General features: G+C 45.2%; 1 protein-coding gene across 21 annotated transcripts in view; it reads right to left on the minus strand.

Moving 5' to 3' along the window:
• Positions 1-21,707, minus strand: part of LOC123376084 (protocadherin gamma-A4-like) — a 360,280-nt gene that overhangs the window by 104,998 nt on the left and 233,575 nt on the right. Inside the window, exon 1 of one of the 21 annotated variants that reach the window (XM_045027786.1) lies at positions 18,217-20,622. The exons of the other annotated variants lie outside the window; for them this stretch is intronic. Within the exon in view, the coding sequence (XP_044883721.1) occupies positions 18,217-20,622 (2,406 nt within the window). Of the gene's footprint in view, positions 1-18,216; positions 20,623-21,707 lie in introns of those variants that run through there. 21 annotated transcript variants of the gene reach the window in all.

A 21,707-nucleotide genomic window follows, 5' to 3' on the forward strand; every position in this document is an offset into this window, starting at 1 on the left:
CCAGCTTGGTCTACAACTTCAGCCTGTGAATTTTTTCCCCTTTCTTGCGATGCAGGCTTTTGATGGTTTCTGCAACTTTGACTTGAAGTAATTCCAGGCTTCCTCCACCTTTAGATCCACAAATTCTTCAGTCCAACCCACTTCCCTAACTAATTTCCTTAATTCTTTAAAGTTATCCCTTTTGAAATAAAAAATCTTAGTCACAGATCTATTTTTGTTTATCTTTCCATTTAGTTTAAACTGAATTAGTCCATGATTGCTCAAACCAAGGTTGTCCCCTACAACCATTTCTTCTATGAGGTCCTCACTACTCACCAAAACCAAATCTAAAATGGCATCCCCTCTTGTTGGTTCAGTAACTACTTGGTGAAGGAATCCATCAGCTATCACATCTAGGAAAATCTGAGCCCTATTATTACTATTACCACTTGTCCTCCAGTTTATCTCTAGGAAGTTAAGGTCTCCCATGATCACACAATTCCCATTAGTATTTACTTAATTAAAAACATTAAAAAGGTCTCTATCCAGGGGCGGCTCCAGGCCCCAGCACGCCAAGCGCGTGCTTGGAGCGGCATGCCGCGAGGGGTGATCTGCCGGTTGCCGGTAGGGTGGCAGGCGGCTCCGGTGGACCTCCCGCAGGTGTGCCTGCGGAGGGTCCGCTGGTCCCGCAGCTCTGGTGGTCCACCAAAGCCGCAGGACCAGCGGACCCTCTGCAGGCACACCTGCGGGAGGTACACTGGAGCCGCCTGCCGCCCTCCCGGCGACCGGCAGAGCGCCCCCTGCGGCACGCCGCCCTGCTTGGGGCGGCAAAATGTCTAGAGCCGCCCCTGTCTCTATCCATGTCCAAATCAGATCCCGGCAGTCTATAGCACACCCCAAGCACTATCTCAGGAGAGGCTTTAGTAGCTTTCTTGCCCAATGTGATTTTGCCCAGACAGACTCTGTCTTATCCATTCCATCCCTTCTTATTTCTTTACTGTTTACCTCATCATTGATATACAATGCTACTCCACCACCTTTGCCTTTATTTCCGTCTTTCCTAAACAGCACATACCCTTCAGTACCTGTACTCCAGTAATGACTACTATTCCACCATGTTTCTGTTATCCCTACAATATCTGGTTTCATTTCCTGCATCAGTAACTCTACTTCCTCCATTTTGTTACCTAGGCTCCTCGCATTGGTGTACAAACATCTTAATTCTTGCTGTTTGGCTTCACTCACATTCTTTTCCTGATTAGGCCCAGACATTCTACCGCCAGTATCACCTATTAGAATTGTATCTACAGTACCCTTCCTCTATATGTCCGTCCTCCTACCCATGACAGTATCCTTTCTTGCTTTGTTTTCTTCCCTCTCGATGTTAAAATCCCATGTGGCAATTACCTGGACATCTCCCAACCATCTCCCCACAATTCCTAGTTTAAAGCTCTCTTAATCAGTTGTGCCAGCCTCCATCCTAGAAGTCTATTTCCCTCCCTACTCAGGTGAATTCCATCCCAAGAGAACAGTCCTCTGTCCATGAATGGTTCCCAGTGGCCATACATCCCAAAGCCCTCCTTATAGCACCACTGCCTGAGCCATCTGTTGATCGCCATAATCTTGTCACACCTTTGTTGCCCTTCTCTAGGAACAAGCAGAATCCCACTGAAGATCATCTGAGCCTCGATTTCCTTAAGCGTCTTCCCCGGTCTGTCATAGTCTCCCTTGTTCCAGCAAAAATCTAGCCATATCATTTGTTCCCACATGAAGGACAATCAGCGGATTCTTTCCGGCTCCTGTTAGGATCCTCTTCAGCCTCAGGTCCACATCCTATATCTTAGCACCTGGCAGATAGCACACCCTTCTGTTCTCTGGATCTGCTCTGGTTACAGGCCTGTCTATTCTTCTCAGTAAGGAATCCCCAATCACGTAGACCTGCCTTTTCCTGGTGATGGTGCGATTCTCCGGTCTATCCCCTGTTCTCTCTGGCTGCAAGTCCTCTAGATTCCTAATCACCCTTGCAATCCTCTGCAACCCATCCCGTATCCTCCTGGGGCTACTATTTGGTGTCATCTCCATTGACTCTTCCCCTCTCCTTATAGGGCTAGCTGCTCTTCTCTTCTTCCTTGCCCTCTCACCTTCAGTGACCATCTGCTCTGCCCCTTCTTCATTTTCCAACTCTGCAAACCTGTTCCTGAGCTCTATTGCTCTGGTTACAGGCCGGTCAATTCTTCTCAGTAAGGAGTCCCCAATCATGTAGACCTGTATTTTCCTGGTGATGGTGTGATACTCTGGTCTATCCCCTGTTCCCTCTGGCTGCAAGTCCTCTCAATTTCTATTGTCCCTTGCAGTCCTCCACAAACTTTCCTGTATCCTCCTGGGGCTCATATTTGGTGTTGTCTCCATTGACTCTACGCCTCTTCCTATAGGACTAGCTGCTCTTGTCTTCTTCTTTGCCCTCTCACCTTCAGTGACCACCTGCTGTGCCCCTTCTTAATTTTCCAACTCTGCAAACCAGTTTGTGAGCTCTATTTTTCCTTCATTGGTCCATCTTTTCCTCTGCCTGGTTCTCTTAGTCACATGCTTCCACTGTCCACTTTCCTCACCCAGCAGTCTCCCCTCAGAGTTCTTTGGTCCTGCTTCCATCTGCAAGTCTGAGCTTTTCCCTTTGGCCTCATCATGTCTTTGCTCCATCATCCGCTCAAATCCCCTTCTAAACTCAACCAGAGTTTCCACCTGCATCTCCAATCCTTGGATCTTTTCTTCCATCAGCTCTATCAGGTGGCACTTCATGCAGACAAAACTCTTTTCAGGAACCCCCTCCAGGATCAGGTACATGCCGCAGCTTCCACATCAAGTCATCTTCATTGTGTCTTCCACTGCTTGGGTCACTACAACTGCTGCCTCTGTACCTGTCATAGGCTTCCCACCTAAATCCTGTAAATCTGGGAAATACAAACCAACCCAAAACACCACCACCCACAGCAAAACAAACCCCCAACAAGCACCAAGACACTGCTAGAACACTGCACACTTCCTTCAGTAGCCTGTGTGTTCCTCTCTTAGACTTCCTCCAAACTCCCCCTGTAAACTCCCACTCGAACTCCCCTGTTTACAGCTCTGTTTGCTGGCTCCTGTGCCACTGCAGCTGTCCATTTATCACTGTGCTAATTGACATTTCATACATAATCAGTGTAGGCCAAATAGACTTAAATTGTAGAATTACAGAAGTATAGGACTGCAAGTATTTAGGAATGATGACTGTAGATTAGGTAAAAACAATGAGGAGCCCCTGTGGCACTTTAGAGACTAACAAATTTATTTGGGCATAAGCCTTCGTGGGCTATAACCCAGTTCATCAGATGCATGGAGTGAAAAAAGTTGGCAAGTATAAATATATAGCACATGAAAAGATGGGAGTTGCCTTACCAAGTGGGGGGGTAAGCGCTAACGAGGCCAATTTAATTAGGGTGGATGTATCCCATTCTCAGCAGTTGACAAGAAGGTGTGAGTATCAACACAGGGAAAATTATTTTTTGCAGTGACCCAGCCACTCCCAGTGTATAGTCAGGCCTAATTTGATGGTGTTAAGTTTGCTAATTCATTCCAGTTCTGCAGTTTCTCCTTGAAGTCTGTTTTTTAAATTTTTTTGTTGAAGATTGGCCACTCTGAAGTCTGTTATTGAGTGTCCAGGGAAATTGAAGTGCTGTCCTACTGGTTTTTGAATGTTACAATTCTTGATGTCTGATTTGTGTCCATTTATTCTTTTGTGTAGAGACTGTCCAGTTTGGCCAATGTACATGACAAAGGGGCATTGCTGGCACATGATGGCATATACCACATTGGTAGATGTGCAGGTGAAAAAGCCCCTGATGGTGTGGCTGATGTGGTTAGGTCCTATGATGGTGTCTCTTAAGTAGATATGCGGATAGAGTTGGCAACAGGATTTGTTGCAGGGACTGGTTCCTGGGTTAGTATTTTTGTTGTGGGGTGTGTAGTTGCTGGTGAGTATTTGTTTCAGGTTGGGGGGCTGTCTGTAAGCAAGGACTGGCCTGTTTTCCAAGGTCTGTGAGAATGAGGGATCGTCCTTCAGGATAGATTGTAGATCCTTGATGAGAGGTTTTAGCTGGGGACTGTAGGTGATGGCTAGTGCATTCTGTTACTTTCTTTGTAGGGTCTGTCCTGTAGTAGGTGACTTCTGGGTACCCTTCTGGCTCTGTCAATCTGTTTCTTCACTTCCCCAGGTGGGTATTGTAGTTTTAAGAACACTTGATAGAGATCCTATAGGTGTTTGTCTCTGTCTGAGGGATTGGAGCAAATGCGGTTGTATCTTAGGGCTTGACTGTAGACAATGGATCATGCGATGTGGTCTGGATGAAAGCTGGAGGCATGTAGATAAGTATAGCGGTCAGTAGGTTTCCGGAATAGGTTGGTGTTTATGTGACCATCACTTATTTGCACTGTAGTGTCCAGGAAGTGGATCTCTTGTGTGGATTGGTTCAGGCTGTGATTGATGGTGGGATGGAAATTGTTGAAATCCTAATGGAATTCCTCAAGAGCCTCCTTCCCATGGGTCCAGAAGATGAAGATGTCATCAATGTAGCGCAAGTAGAGTAGGGGCACTAGGGACAAGAGCTGAGGAAGCGTTGTTCTAAGTCAGCCATAAAAATGTTGGCCAATGAAAGCTTATGCCCAAATTAATTTGTTAGTCTCTGAAGTGGCACAAGGACTCCTCATTGTTTTTGCTGATACAGACTAACATGGCTACCCTTCTGAAACCTGTGTATTAGGTATATAAGTAAAACATGGCTGGAATGAAAGGGTTACAGGCTGAGGCCTGTAAGATTTCATTTTAGCCATAATAGGCCTTGATCTTAAGAATGCTTGACATGAGTGGGGGGCATAGGAATAACTCTATGCCAGTCAGGTTAAGAGATTACTGTGAAAGATATGCTAACAGGTAATGTTACAGAAAACTAGATTGCAACAAACTGCAATGAATTGTGCAAGATCATGAGACACCTGATTGTAATATCATGGAATGTCCTATCCTGACCACAGAGTACATGTTGTGCATAGACACTAATGAGAATAAGAGGAACTAAGAAACAACCTATGAAAAATTTGACACCCCAATATTCATGAGCTGTGGAAGTACAGATAAGGAGAAGAAGTATATGTATATGCAGAAGGTGTTATGTATCGTCAGAAAAACAGTACAAAAGAGGTTCACTGGTTGAGAAAAAGTGGGATGACCCCAAGGGATGACCCCCATGGGACAGCCCAAGCAGGAACCATATGTCTGTCAATGGTTGTCTGTTGAGAGATCAATCAGACCCTAGAATATCTTTGAGGAGGTGAGTATGATTACAGTCTTACTCATTGCATGTTTTTTGTAGGATTTATTTATGCATAGATCATTGTAACTTTACTTATTGCTTTAATACAGATAAGACTTTTTACTTGTGGTCATGTCTGTGGTCACTATCCTTGAACTTTGTGTGTTCCTAGAGTCCCTAAATTTGAGAAAAACACAAGAGGAGATTTTCAGTCTTTTGAACTTGAAAATGTTACTACAGGAGCTGAACTCATGGTAGTTTAATACAAATTACTACATTTAATTTAAATAAATAAAAAGTCTACAAAATATCTGCTCAATGTGCAAAAAAGCTAACACAGTGTTAGGAACCATTAGAAATGGGATAGATCAGGGATCGGCAACCTTTGGCACGTGGCCCGCCGGGCTGGTTTGTTTACCTGCCGCGTCCTCAGGTTCAGCCGATCGCAGCTCCCACTGGCCGCGGTTCACCGCTCCAGGCCAATGGGGGCTGCAGGAAGTGGGGCGGGCTGAGGGATGTGCTGGCCGCTGCTTCCCACAGCCCCCATTGGCCTGGAGCGGCAAACTGCAGCCAGTGGGAGTTGCGATTGGCCGAACCTGCGGATGCAGCAGGTAAACTAACTGGCCCAGCCCACCAGGGTGCTTACCCTGGTGGGCCGCATGCCAAAGGTTGCTGATCCCTGGGATAGATAATGAGGCAGAAATATCATAATGCCACAATATAAATCTATGGTACACCCGAGGCTTAAATACTGCATGCATTTCTGGTTGCCCAATCTCAAAAAAGATATATTAGAATTGGAAAAAGGACAGAGTAGGGCAACAAAAATTATTAGGGATATGGAATAGCTTCTGTACCAGGAGATATAAAGGAGTATAGAAAAGAGACAACGGAGGGAGCAGGGAGGGAGAGAAGAGGTATGATAGAGGTCTATAAAATCATGAATGGTATGGAGAAAGTGAATAAAGAAGTGTTATTTACCCCTTCACATAACACAGTAATCAGGGGTCACCCAATAAAATTAAAAGACAGCAGCTTTAAAACAAACTTAAAGAAGTACTTCTTCACAAAATGCAGTCAATCTGTGAAACTCACTGTCAGGAGGTGCTGTATAAAGCCAAAAGTATAACTGGGTTCAAAAAGAATTAGATAAGGTCATGGAGGAAAAGTCCATCAGCCACTATTAGCCAAGATGATCAGGTATGCAACTCATGCTTTGGGTGTCCCTGAACCTCTGAGTGCCAGAAGCTGGGACTGCATGACAGGGGATGGATAACTTGATAATTTCCCTGTTCTGTTCATTCCCTCTGATGCATCTGGCATCAGCCACTGTCAGAAGAAAGGATATTGGGCTACATGGACTATTAGTCTACCCAGTGTGGCCATTCTTCTTCTTATTATTATAAGCTAGGAAGATTTCTGCTAAAGAAGCAATTAAATCATCTTGCTTTTTAATCTTTATCTTCAATAAATTTGCATTAATACTTTTCTCTATCATTACAAAGAGTATATCTTATTGGAGGAAAATAAATACTTCTGGATAATACAGTTATTCCAAGCAACTTCTTTGAAATGAAAGATAGGATGTTCTTCCATTACAAGAGGAGTTGATCTGTAGACAAAGCACTAGACTCAGACTTATGAGGTTTGAGTTCTACTTCTTCTCTGTCAGAGATTTCCACTGTGATTTGTGGCAAGTCATTCCCCTTGTATTCAACTCCTCACCAGTAAAATGGATAATAACACTACTCTAAATTGCTGGGGTGTATTGCAGACAACATCACCAAAAGAAAAGACATTTTAGACTTGATTCTGATCAACAGAGAGGAATTGGTAGCAAATTTGAAGGTGGAAAACAATGTGGGTCAGAGTTATAATGAAATGATATATTTCATGATTCTAGGGAAAGGAAGAAGTGAGAGCAGCAGAATAAGGACAAAGGACTTCAAGAAAGCAAACTTTAACAAACTCAGAGAACTCATAGATAAGGAGAAGAAAATCTAAGGAGTAAGGAGTTCAGGAGAGCTGGCAGTTTCTAAAGGAGACAATATTAAAAGCACAACTGCAAACTATCTTGATGCAAAGGAAAGATAAAAATAGGAAGACACTAACGTGGCTCTATCAAGAGTTCTTTAATGACCTGAAAATCAAAGAAGGAATCTACAAACAGTAGAAACATGGACAAATTGCTAAGAAGGAGTAGAAAAGAATAGCACAAGTATGTAGGGAAAAAATCAGAAAGGCTAAGGCACAAAATGAGTTACACCAAGAAAGAGACTTCAAAGTCAATAAAAAGAGGGTCTTTTAATACATTAGGAGCAAGAGAAATACAAAGGAAAGTGAAGATCCTCTACTTAGCAGGGAAGGAGGCCTAGAAACTGTTGACATCAAGACGGCTTAGTTGTTTAATACCTATTTTGCTTCAGTCTTCACTAAAAAGATTAATGGTGACTGTGACATTGCACTCCATATGATTTTATGAAAATATGCTAATGAGTGTGAATATAATGTAATTGGAATAGGCTTCATGCAGAAGGTATCATTACAAAGCTTATAATCTACTGCGTGTGGTCATCCTATTTGTGTAAATGTATCATTCTTGTATCTGAAACTATAAATAGGAAATATAACTCCGAGGTCCTATTGTAATTATGCAAAGTGTGGGCCATTAATGGTGGTTTGGAATCTTGATGGCTCCTATCAACTAGGACAATTGGTTGTAAGAGGCTCTGTTTACTTGCAAGCTTTCCTGTGAGTCAGGTCAGGAAGAATGAAGATTTGGGGTCTCACAAGATGTGTGACCATGTCACCTGGTACTGGAATCCATCTTAAACCATCCTGGTGCTTTTCCATTTAGAATGGGGGGAGGACTCAGAGAGACAAAAGATTCCCACCTTGTGCAAAAGCTATTTAAGGAGGTGGAACAGAACAAAGGGGGTTTCAGTCATGAGAAATCCCCTAGTTACTACCTGAGCTGGAGCTAACAAGAACTGTACCAGGGGAAAGGATTGGGCCCAGACTAGGAAGGAGTCCAGTCTGTGAAAGAAGCTTATTGGAACATCTCCAGGGGTGAGATTTCATCTGTAATCAGTTTCTTAATGTATTAGGCTTAGACTTGCGTGTTTTGCTTTATTTTGCTTGGTAAATTACTTTGTTCTATATGTTATTATTTGGAACCACTTAAATGATACTTTTTATACTTAATACAATCACTTTTGCTTATTATTTAACCCAGAGTAAGTAATTCATAGCTGGGGGAACAAACAGCTGTGCATATCTCTCTATCAGTGTTATAGAAGGTGGACAATTTATGAGTTTACCCTGGATAAGCTTTATATTTGGGGTTTGGATCCCATTGGGAGCTGGGTGTCTGGGTGCTAGAGACAGAAACACCTCTTAAGCTGTTTTCAGTTAAGTCTGCAGCTTTGGGGTGCGTGGTTCAGAGCCTGGGTCTGTGTTGGAGCAGACTGGTGTGTCTGGCTTGACAAGGCAGGGTTATGGAGTCCAAAGCTGGCAGGAAAAACGGGCTCAGAGGTAGTCTCAGCACACCAGGTGACAGTCCCAAGGGGGTCTCTGTGATCGAATCGGTCACAGTGACCAGATAATTAATACAATGGATATTAACAAGAGAGAATATGTGATACTGATAGACCGGGTGCCACCTCATGCTAAGGTCTCCAGGTCTCAATTAAACACTGAAAAATACATGCCTAAAATCAATCTGGGTCACCTATGTGTTAGTATTGTTAAAACAGATATTAGAATTTTAAGAAGATGTTTATTTAGACTTTATTGAATGCTTTAGAGTTACTGCATGCATCAATCTAATTTATAACATCTGTAACCCATATTGTAAGGTAATCTTTAAGTGGCTGTAGTGTGGGCCTCTGTGACTGTGTAAATCACCACACAGGAGAGAGACATCATCTAGTCTGAAGGGCTGATATTCAACAGAAGATGTTATGCCCTCCCCAGAAGGAAAGGTCCATCGATACCAGATAGACTATTGTGGATCTTTGCAACTGGAATTTCCCTATATTTCATCAACAAGAGGACAAAAGACTTTTGTTGTTCTGTCCTTCTTCCTATGAAGATGAGTCATGCAAGCAGACCCCTCTGTCACATACTGTGGCACAATCCAGACTGGTGGGGGCTGTGTCACCCCTTCTCTGCAACTGTGGGTGCCTTACAGTGCCTTGCCATAGTAGCTCCCACCTGGGCCACTCACAAACAGCTTTCCAGCATGTAAGCCTGTCACGGAGTGTGGGCGGAGGCAAGGCCCTGCACCCCCAGCTTCCTGCAATTCACCATGACTCTCAGCCAACCAGCAAAACAGAAGGTTTATTTAGATGACAGGAATACGGTCCAAAACAGAGCTTGTAGGTATAGAGAACAGGACCCGTCAGCAGGGCCGCCCAGAGGATTCCGGGGGCCCGGGGTCTTCGGCGGCGGGGGGCCCTTCCGTTCCGGGACCCACCGCCGAAGTGCCCCGAATTACCGCCGAAGCGGGACCCGCCGCCGAAGCGCAGCCCGGTCTTCGGCGGTAATTCGGTGGCGGGGGGGGGTCCCCGCCGCGGGCCTTCGGGGCACTTCGGCGGCGGGTCCCGGAACAGAAGGGGCCCCCCGCCGCTGAAGACCGGGCTGCGCTTCGACGGCGGCGGGTCCCGCTTCTCTCCCCCCCCCCGCCCGGCCCCGGCCCCGGCCCCGGCCCCGGCCCCGGCCGCCGCTTCTCCCCCCCCGCCCCCCGCTTCTCCCCCCCCGGCCCTGGCCTCGGCCCCGGCCCCCGCTTCTCCCCCCGGCCCCGGCCTCGGCCTCTTACCGAGCGCGTTGCCGGCAGGGCCTGAGCTCCGTCCCGCTCAGAGCCGCGTGGTGAGGGGGCGGGGCTGTGAGCTCCACGCCGAGCGGAGGCAGCTGCCCCGCCCCCTCCCCATGGCGCTTTGAGCGGGACGGGGCTCAGGCCCCGTTGGAGCTCCCAGCCCCGCCCCCTCACCACGCGGCTCGGATTGGGGCGGGGCTCAGGGGCTCGGCCGGAGTCTCGGCGCTTGATGCGCCGAGGCTCCAGGAGAGGGGCGGAGGCGGGAGCCTCCGCTCTTCTCTTGGGGGCCCCTGCGGAGCCCGGGGCAAATTGCCCCCTTTGCCCCCCCCTCTGGGCGGCCCTGCCCGTCAGGCAGGTCCATCCTGGGGGGCAGCGAGCCAGACACCCCCGTCTGCACTTTACCCCTCATCCCCAGCTAGCTCCAAAACCCAACCCCCTCCAGCCATCTCTCTCAGCCTCCCCCCGGCTCCTCCTCCACCCTTTGTCCAGTTTCCCGGGAAGAGGGTATCACCTGGCCTCCAATCCCCTTCCTGGGTTCTCATGTTACGTGCTTAGGTATCCTCCCCCAAGGAAAGTCTCCCATCCCCCAATGCAGACAGTCCCAGCAAAATTCCCCTGCAACCTTCCCAGGTCAATACTCCCCACACAGTATTCAAAGAACACATTAAGAACATTCCCAGTTCTTCACAAAGCCACACCCTGAAGGTCTGTGTGTAACTGCACCCTGCCAGGTACACCCTGGCTCTCACCGGCCTTGGCTGTCCCAGATCTTCCCCCAGTAATGTATGTCCTATGCTGCCTAGCCCTTTCATAGAATCATAGAATATCAGGGTTGGAAGGAACCTAAGGAGGTCATCTAGTCCAACCCCCTGCTCAAAGCAGGACCAATCCCCAACTAAATAATCCCAGCCAGGGCTTTGTCAAGCCTGGCCTTAAAAATCTCTAAGGAAGAAGATTCCACCACCTCTCTAGGTAATGCATTCCAGTGTTTCACCACCCTCCTAGTGAAAAAGTTTTTCCTAATATCCAAACTAAACCTCTCCCACTGCAACTTGAGACCATTACTCCTTGTTCTCTCATCTGGTACCACTGAGAACAGTCTAGATTCATCCTCTTTGGAACCCCCCTTCAGGTAGTTGAAAGCAGCTATCAAATCCCCCCTCATTCTTCTCTTCTGCAGACTAAACAATCCCAGTTCCCTCAGCCTCTCCTGATAAGTCATGTGCTCCAGCCGTCTAATAATTTTTGTTGCCCTCTGCTGGACTCTTTCCAATTTTTCCACATCCTTCTTGTAGTGTGGGGCCCAAAACTGAACACAGTACTCCAGATGAGGCCTCACCAATGTCAAATAGAGGGGAACAATCACGTCTGTCAATCTGCTGGCAATGTTCCTACTTATACAGCCCAAAATGCTGTTAGCCTTCTTGGCAACAAGGGCACACTGTTGACTCATACCCAACTACTCGTCCACTGTAACCCCTAGGTCCTTTTCTGCAGAACTGCTGCCTAGCCATTCGGTGCCTAGTCTGTAGCAGTGCATGGGATTCTTCCGTCCTAAGTGCAGGACTCTGCACTTGTCCTTGTTGAACCTCATCAGGTTTCTTTTGGCCCAATCCTCTAATTTGTCTAGGTCCCTCTGTATCCTATACCTACCCTCCAGCTTATCTACCACTCCTCCCAGTTTAGTGCCATCTGCAAACTTGCTCAGGGTGCAATCCATGCCATCCTCCAGATCATTAATGAAGATATTGAACAAAACCGGCCCCAGGACCAACCCTTGGGGCTCTCCGCTTGATCCTGGCTGCCAACTAGACATGGAGCCATTGATCACTACCCATTGAGCCTGATGATCTAGCCAGATTTCTATCCATCTTACAGTCCATTCATCCAGCTGATACTTCTTTAACTTGGTGTCAAGAATACCGTGGGAGACTATCAAAAGCTGTGCTAAAGTCAAGGAATAACACATCCACTGCTTCCCCCTTACCCACGGAGCCAGTTATGGCTCATCATAGAAGGCAATTAGGTTAGTCAGGCATGACTTGCTCTTGGTAAATCCATGCTGACTGTTCCTGATCACTTTCCTCTCCTCCAAGTGCTTCAAAATGGATTCCTTGAGGACCTTCTCCATGATTTTTCCAGGGACTGAGGTGAGGCTGATTGACCTGTAGTTTCTTGGATCCTCCTTCTTTCCTTTTTTAAAGATGGGCACTACTTTAGCATTTTTCCAGTCATCTGGGACCTCCCCCAATAGCCATGAGTTTTCAAAGAGTTTTCAGAGCCAATGGCTCTGCAATCACATCTGCCAACTCCTTTAGCACCCTCGGATGCAGCGCATCTGGCCCCATGGACTTGTGCTCGTCCAGCTTTTCTAAATAGTTCTGAACCACTTCTTTCTCCTCAGAGGCCTAGTCACTTCCTCCCCATACTGTGCTGCCCAGTTCAGCAGTCTGGGTGCTGACCCTTGTTTGCGAAGACAGAGGCAAAAAAAGCATTGAGTACATTAGCTTTTTCCACATCTTCTGTCACTGGGTTGCCACCCCCATTCAGTAAGGGACCCACACTTTCCCTGACCTTCTTATTGTTGCTAACATACCTGTATAAATCGTTTTTGTTACTCTTAACATCCCTTACTAGCTACAACTCCAAGTGTGATTTGGCCTTCCCGATTTCACTCCTGCATGCCTGAGCAATATTTGTATGCTCCTCCCTGGTCATTTGTCCAATCTTCCACTTCTTGTAAGCTTCTTTTTTGTGTTTAAGATCAGCAAGGATTTCACTGTTAAGCCAAGCTGGTCGCCTGTCATATTTACTATTCTTTCTACACATTGGGATGGTTTGTTCCTGAAACCTCAATAAGGATTCTAAAATACAGCCAGCTCTCCTGGACTTCTTTCCCCCTCATGTTATTCTCCCAGGGGATCTTGACGATCAGTTCCCTGGGGGAGTCAAGGTCTGCTTTTCTGAAGTGCAGGGTCCGTATTCTGCTGCTCTCCTTTCTTCCTTGTGTCAGGATCCTGAACTTGACCACCTCATGGCCACTGCATCCCAGGTTCCTGTCCATTTTTGCTTCCCCTACTAATTCTTCCCTGTTTGTGAGCAGCAGGTCAAGAAGAGCTCTGCCCCTCATTGGTTTCTCCAGCACTTGCACCAGAAAATTGTACCCTACACCTTCCAAAAACTTCCTGGATTGTCTGTGCACTGCTGTATTGCTCCCCCAGAAGATATTGGGGTGTTTGAAGTCCCCCATGGGAACCAGGGCCTGTAATCTAGTAACTTCTGTTACTTGCCTGAAGGAAGCCTCATCCACCTGGTCTTTTATAGCAGACTCCCACCAGTACAAACATATTTATCATAGATTCATAGAATATTAGGGTTAGAAGGGACCTCAGGAGGTCATCTAGTCCAACCCCCTACTCAAAGCAGGATCAATCCCCAGACAGATTTTTGCCACAAATCCCTAAATGGTCCCCTCAAGGATTGAACTCACAACCCAGGCCAATGCTCAAACCACTGAGCTATCCCTCCCCTCAACCTTTAAGGAAATAGTATGCAATCTTATTATCTTAAAGGGAGTTACCCAGACACTTCTATTTCAACACATTGGATTTGATAAAACAGTAAAACAAATATATTAGCTACAAAATATAGATTTTAATTAAGAACAAGTATTGTAGCATAGAAGTCAGAAATGATTACAAAAAAAAAGGAACTAAAATAAAAGAAAAAATGTTTACTAGTATCTACTTAAGAAACTATCTTAGGGCTAGTCTACACTTACCTGCCAGTTCGACGCAGAGAGTTCGACTTTTCGGAGTTCGAACTATCGCGTTTAATATAGACGCGATAGTTTGAACACCGGAAGCGCTCCGTTCGACTCCGGTACTCCACCACTGCAAACGGCGGTGGCGGAGTCGACCTTGGAGCCGCGGAGTTCGGTTCCGCGGCGTCTGGACGGGTGAGTACTTCGAACTAGGGTACTTCGAATTCAGCTACGCTATTCACGTAGCTGAATTTGCGTACCCTAGTTCGACCCCCGTTCTTAGTGTAGACCAGGCCTTAGTTGCAAAGCACACTTTCTTACCACATGCTCCAGCAGATTACTGACCAAGGTCAGGACTCATCCCCCAGAGTCCAATGGCTGTTTCCTTTTGTCTTCTCAGGTGCTGAGAATGATGTGGGCAGGGAGAGAAAGAGGGATCCCTTGGAATGTTTGTCCCTTCTTTTTATAGTTTCAGTCCCCCACCTTGAAAAATATTTCAGCTGAGACTGAAGAGACAAAAAGTCCATATGGAAGGATATTCCATGCTGTTTTTTTCACCTGTTTGAACTTCCTTTGTTTTACCTCCCTGCTTGATGACTCTGTTTACTGCTTAAATGCAAATTAAGGCAAGCACACATTCCTTCCTTTGTTTAGAACAGACCTGATTTCTGCTTGAGCAGGGCTGTAGAACATGTGTTCATAACATCATACAGGGGAATTTTATAACTTCACATACAATGTTGCCACACATATTTTACCAGTACATTACTGACCAGCAAATTATGAGTTTTCATATGAAACCTTACAAGGCTTATGTTGTACAAAGATTATTACAATAATGTGTAGAGTGTGAATACAGGGGTGCGTTTCACCGCCACCCTCCCACCAGCGGTGCTTGCAGCTGACAGTACATGCCAGGAGGGGGATAAAAGGAACTTTATCTCTATGCTGCTTGAACTCAGGGTGCAAAGTGTTTATAGGCATAAGCAAGAGATCCCCAGCTGTTTTGCTTGGGTTACCCTAAAGAACATATACTGCTTGCTTATTATGGAAGCTTCCATTAGCTTTTAAAAATAAAGACTGTATCTCATTTGTGTTTCTATGATTACCTGCTTTAACCTTTTAAATAAATCCTGGATTTTCTTTTCTTATTTAATAAATCTTTATATAGTTTATTATAGAATTAGATAGAAGCCAATTGTCTTTGGTGTGATATCTAAAGTGCAACTGACCTGGGGTAAACGACTGGTCCTTTGGGACAGGGAGTAACCTGAATATTGCTGTGATTCTTGATGTCAGGGACTATCTATCAAAAAGGTAAGCTCATGTTGGTGGTGAGACAGACTAGTACATAAGGGGACTCTCTGTGACTCCATGTTAAAGCTGTCATAGTGCCTGAGGTGTTTACACTTGATATTTGTTTAGTGAACTCTAAGTATAGAACTCACAGCCAATTTGGGGTTTGTGCCCTGGTTCCTAACAGTCTGGCCTGAGTTTGAGTCACTCTCTTGAGTCACTGCAGGCAGTTATACAGAAGGAACACAAGCCAAAATAGGGAAAGAACAGGTTAAAGAATGTTTAAATAAGTTGGTAAGGCCTGACAAAATTCATCCTACAATACTTAAGAAACTAGGCAAAGCAATCTCAGAACTGTTAGCAATTTCCTTTGCAAACTACTAGGGGACAGATGAGGTCCCAGAGGATTAGAAAAGCGGAAACATAGTACTTGTTTTTTAAAAGAGGAACAAGAATAACCTAGGGAATTATAGACCTGTCAGTCTAATTTCAATACCAGGATAGATATTGAAACTAATTATTAAACATTCCGTTTGTAAGGTTCTAAAGGACAACAGGATTATAAAGAATAGCCAGCATGGATTTGTCAAGAACAAAACATGCTAACCAACCTATTTGCCTTCTTTAACAGGGTTACTGGCCTTGGGGATTGGGCAGAAGCAGATGTGATATATATTGATTTTAGTAAGGTTTTTGACACAGTCCCACATGTCATTCTCATAAGCACACTAGGGAAATACCGTCTAATGAAATTTGTATAAGATGGATTTACAACTGATTGAAAGACCTTACTCAAAGAGTAGTTATCAATGGTTCATTCACAAACTGGGAGGATGTATTTAATGGGGTCCTGCAGTGGTCAGTCCTGGGTCCAATATTATTCAATATTTTCATTAATGACTTTGATAATGGAGTGGAGAGTATACTTATACAATTTGCAGATGACACCAAGATGGGAGGGCTTGCAAACATTTTGGAATACAGGATTATAATTCAAAATGACCTCTACAAACTAGAGAATTGGTCTGAATTCAACTAGATGAAATTCAATAGAGACAAGTGAAAAGTACTTAGGAAGGAAAACCTCAAATGCACAGCTACAAAATGGGGAATAACTGGTTAAATGGTAGTACTACTGAAAAGGATCATGGGATTACAGCAGATCACAAATTGAATATGAGTCAACCGTGTGATGCAGTTCTGAAAAAGGCTAATAACATTCTGGTGTATACTAACAGGACTGTAATATGTATGACATGGGAGTCAATTGTGCCCCTGTATTCAGCACTGTTGAGGTTTCAGCTGCAGCACTGTCCAATTCTGGACACCACACTTTAGGAAAAATGTGGACAAACTGGAGAGAGTCCAGAGGAGAGCAACAAAAATGATCAAATGTTTAGAAAACCTGACCTATGTAGAAAGGTTAAACAAACTGGGCATATTTAGTCTTGTGAAAAGACGACTGAAAGGGGACCTGATAACAGTCTTCAAATATGTTAAGGGCTATTATAAAGACAATGGTGATTAGTTGTTCTCCATGTCCACTGAAGACAGGACAAGAAGTACAGTAATTGGCTTAATCTGCAGCAAGGGAGATTTAGGTTAGACTAGGAGAACCTTTCTAACTATAAGGGCAGCAAAAAAATTGACTAGGCTTCCAAGGGAGGTTGTGGAATCCCCATCATTGGAGGTTTTTAAGCACAGGTTGGACAAACACCTGTTGTGAAGCTGGCAAACCAGGTGCCAACTTATGCCAAGATCCCCATGCCTCATTTGAATATTGACAAACAGGTATCTGGAATCAGTATAGCTCACCTGAGTGTTAGTATTATTAAAACAGGAATCAGAATTATAAAAACGTGCTTAGTGTTTAGAATTTATCAAATGCTTATCTTATAATATCTGTATCCCACATTGTAAGGTAAGTAAGCGTTTATATTATAAGCCTCTGTAAATCACCAGATAGGAGAGAAACATTAACTCCTGTTAAATACTAGCCTCCAACAAAAGATGTTATGTCCTGCATGTCAAAGAAGGCCCATCAACACCAGAACTACTATTGTGGAACATCAGAGAACAAAAGACACTGTTTATTACTCTTCCCCCATCCCCCATGAATAGGAAACCTTCAAATGAATTCCTCCCAACAGCTGAGTTTGCAACTTGAAGCAGAAGGGAGGAAGGAATCAGAAGCCTTAACAAAGAGAAACTGTATATTTATGCCGCTTAAACTCTAAGGGGCAAAAATTACTAAACATAAGCAAAAGTTGCCAAGTGCTTAGCCAGTGTTAGCCCCAAGGAACACATAAAACTTGCTTATTAGAGAACCTTCTACTACCTTTTGAAACTTAAGACTGTAACTCATCTGAGTGTGTATGTTTTCATCTTTTCCTAGTTAATAAAAGCTTAGATACTTTATTATAGATTTGGCTACTAGCCTTCTCTTTGATGTGAGATCTAAAGTGCAATGGACCTGGGGTAAGTGACTGATCCTTTGGGACTGAGAGTAACCTGAATATTGCTGTGATCGTTGGTGGAAGGGACCATCTATCATAATGGCAAGCTTACCTTGTGATGAGACAGATTGGAGTATCCAAGGGGACTGTCTGTGACTCCATGTTAATGCTGTAAAGTGTTTACATTCAATAATTGGTTGGTGAAAACTATATATATAATTCACAGGCAATGGAGGGGGAGAAGGGGTTTGTGCCCTGTTTCCTAACAGTCTGTCCAGGCTCTTGATTCATTGCAGAACAGCTTGACACCTGCCATGGATGGTATAGGTTTCCTTGGTCCTGACTCGGTAGAGAGGGCTGGGAGGTCCTTGCCAGTCTTACATTTTTATGTTTTTATTATTCTATGATTAATTCATGTTTCAGAGATTCCAGTGATGTGTACCACATAATAGCCAAAAAATTACTCACGTTCAGTTTCACAATGACCTCCTACACTCCTTGAAGAGGTAAACATATACTTTTAAAAATCTGCAAACAAAGATGAATATGAAATTGGAAGCTTACCTCCCCAGCAGTCTCCTTCTCAGCCTGTAATATGTTACTTCCATTGCCCAGAAATAGCATCCCAGAGCTGTCACTGCACAGAATATTCTCTGCTATCTGGACATTAGGATTCTTCTTGCAATCCGAGGATAAACACAGCTGATACGAATAAGGCAAAGTTCCATCATCATAGCTCAGTGGGAACCTATGGCTAGCCTCTGAATAAGAGTCAGGACCAAAACACTGAAGTAATTTAGGTTTCCTTGAACTTCGCAATTTCACCACAATGACGAGTGTAACAGTCAGGAGGAATAAAAATGAGATCAAGGTTAAAGCCAACACCAAATAAAATTGTAAATCAGACTGAGATGCGGAGTCACCCGATTGGTCACTCATTTCCGGAAGAGCCTCTTGAAAGTTCTCAGCAAACACCAGATTGAGAGTCACTGTGGCTGACAGAGGCGGCTGCCCGTTATCCTTCACCAGGGTGACCAACCTGTGCTTCACAGCATCTCTGTCCGCAAAGGCGTGGGCTGTCCGGATCTCCCCGGTATGCAGCCCCATGATGAAGAGTGTCGGTTCCGTGGCCTGGAGCAGATGGTAGGAGAGCCAGGCATTGTGTCCTGAATCAGCATCCACCGCCACCACCTTAGTCACCAGATAACCTGCCTCGGCCGAGCGAGGGACCATCTCGAACAAGGCGGAGCCATTGGCTCCCAGGGAAGGGTACAGGATGCGAGGGGCGTTATCATTCTGATCCAGAATAAACACCCTGACGGTGACATTGCTGCTGAGAGGCGGGGACCCGCCGTCTTGGGCCTGCACTTGCACTTCAAACTCCTGGAATTGCTCGTAGTCGAAGGAGCGCTGGGCATAGATAGCTCCGGTCTGGGAGTTAATGGAGATGTAGGAGGAGAGAGGCACCTCCTGGAGGTTGCTGCTCTGGATGGAGTAAGTGACTCGGGCATTCCGGTCCAGATCCCGGTCTGAGGCTTCTACACTGAAAATAGAGGCCCCCGAGGGATTGTTCTCTGGCACATAGGCAGTGTAGGAAAGTTTCTCAAAGACAGGGGCATTGTCATTAATATCTGAGAGCTGCAACCGGATGGTTGTCTGGGTGGAGAGGGAGGGAGAGCCTTTGTCTGTGGCTGCGATTGCGATATTGTACTCCAGGGTCCTTTCCCTGTCCAGGGTGCTGTCTGTGACGAGTTTGTAGTAGTTATTAGAAGACAAAATTATCTTAAATGGCAAATCATCCTGCAAATGGCAGGAGACCTTTCCATTATCTTCAGAATCTTGATCCTTAACATTGATCAGAGCTATCACTGTCCCAGGCAGTGAGTCTTCTGGGACTGGATTGGAGATGGATGTGAGTGTCATTTCGGGGGCATTGTCGTTCTCATCAAGAACCTCGATTTCCATTTTGCAGTGTGTCACTAGTCCGCCTCCATCCTTTGCTTCTACTGCCAGGGTGTAGTCACGTGTCTCCTCAAAGTCCAAAGGCTCCTTTACTGTAATTTTCCCGGTTTCTGGGTCCAGACTGAATTTCTGACGGGCCTTTTCTGGAATGTTACTGAAGACGTAGCTGATCTGAGCATTTGAACCTTCATCGTTGTCGGTGGCTTTAACCTGAAGCACTAAGGAGTCCCTAGGTGCATTTTCCCTCAGGCTGACTTTGTAGAGCTCCTGAGTGAAGATGGGGGGGTTGTCATTGGCGTCGGTGACATTAATCCATATCTGGGCGGTCCCAGTTCTCTGCGGCTCTCCCCCATCCACAGCCGTGAGGATCAAGTGAAGGCTGCGCTGGCTTTCTCGATCCAGGGGTCTCTGCAGCACTAAATCTGCATATTTATTGCCATCCCGGCTCTCTCTGACTTCCAGGATGAAATCCTGATTGGGGGTCAGCTGATAATTCTGCAGAGAATTCATCCCAACGTCAGGATCTTCAGCATTTCCCAGGAGAAAACGGGCACCTGGTAAAGTAGATTCACTCATCTCTAGTTTGATATTATCTTTTACAAAACGCGGGGCATTATCGTTAATGTCCTGGATCGCGACATTTATGTGGAAAACACTGAAGGGATTTTCCAGCACAGTTTCGAAATTTATGACGCAGAGTTGAGATGTCCCGCATATCTCCTCCCGGTCTATCCTGTCATTCACATAGACGTTGCCACTTTCTCCATTGACGCTGAAGTATTGCTTTTTAGCTGCAGAGACAACACGGAGCTTCCGGTTGGGCAGTTCTCTCACACTCAGCCCCAAATCCTTGGCAAGATTCCCCACAAGGGAACCTTTGGCCATTTCCTCGGGAATCGAATAACGAATCTGCTCCGAGACCGCCCGGCAGAACAAAGACAACAAGAAGGGAAACAACATTACCTGCCGTGTGACTGCCCGGCCCAGCTCTCGGCGCCTGATTTCCATCCCGGTCCCTGTCAGATCTGCACTATTCTTGCTGTCTTCTTTGTTTTCATTAATCCCTTCAGCTGAAGAAATGTGCGATCACGTAATGCAAATAGAGTCCGGATTGTCTTCTTAGCTCTACAGAGCGCTCTGTGGCGGTTCCTTTTTCTCAGCCGGACTGTGAAGGTCTCTCTGCTATTTCCTCTGCGATCTGCGCTGTGTGACGGAGCAATCGCAGCGCAGGAGGCTCGGATGGATCTCCGGCTCCAGCCCTGGCTCCGCATTGGCCAACAGCGGCACTCCGAGTCTCAACGGGAGAACTGCAATAGCAGTGATTTTATTATGGGCGGCGACGCAGCTCTAGGACTAGGACTCTCGTGGGAGATATTTTTTTCTGTTCAAAACGTATTCTAAGTGTACAATGTTGTAAAATGATTTCTCTTAATTGTAAACAAGTGAATCACAGATGAGATGTAAAAGTCTCGACTATAAATACTGTGTACGTAAGTTTGTGTGTAGCCATTCATGTATAGCGCAAATCTCAGACATTCTTGAGTTTTCTGTATCGTTTGTGTGTATGTGGTGACAGTGATTCAGTATATTTATATCTGTATATATGAATATGAATAGGTAGGAAAATTTTCCAACATTCACAAGTTCTATTTAAAGAATCACATCTACCACAGTCACTAATACCCGTGAGACACAGCCAATACTGTTTGACAAAGTCTAGCATTTTTAACACGTGAATGACATGAGCGCACATGAGTAGCCGCGGACTCTAACCCTCAAAGTAAACTTCTGACCTAAGCCATTTCCTGAGTTAGCTTTAGAGTCTTTTAGCGTCCGTTTTAGCGTCTCTTTTTCCTTCAAACTATTTGGTCCACTCACAATACACAGAGTGTTTCTAAAGCAACAAAGGAAAGTTTCCATTCTCAAACTGTACTATAAATACACACTAGGAAGAATTCTCCTACAGAAACAGAACTGCACTAAAAAGCACAATAAAAGGTTCCCAAACATACCCTGAAATGTTCCAAATTTGAAGCATCTCTGGAAAGGTAAAATCAGTCCTAGTAAATCCGTATATTAAAAATTGCTCTGCG

Source organism: Mauremys mutica, chromosome 8, assembly GCF_020497125.1.
Source record: "Mauremys mutica isolate MM-2020 ecotype Southern chromosome 8, ASM2049712v1, whole genome shotgun sequence".
Taxonomy (NCBI): Eukaryota; Metazoa; Chordata; order Testudines; family Geoemydidae; genus Mauremys; species Mauremys mutica.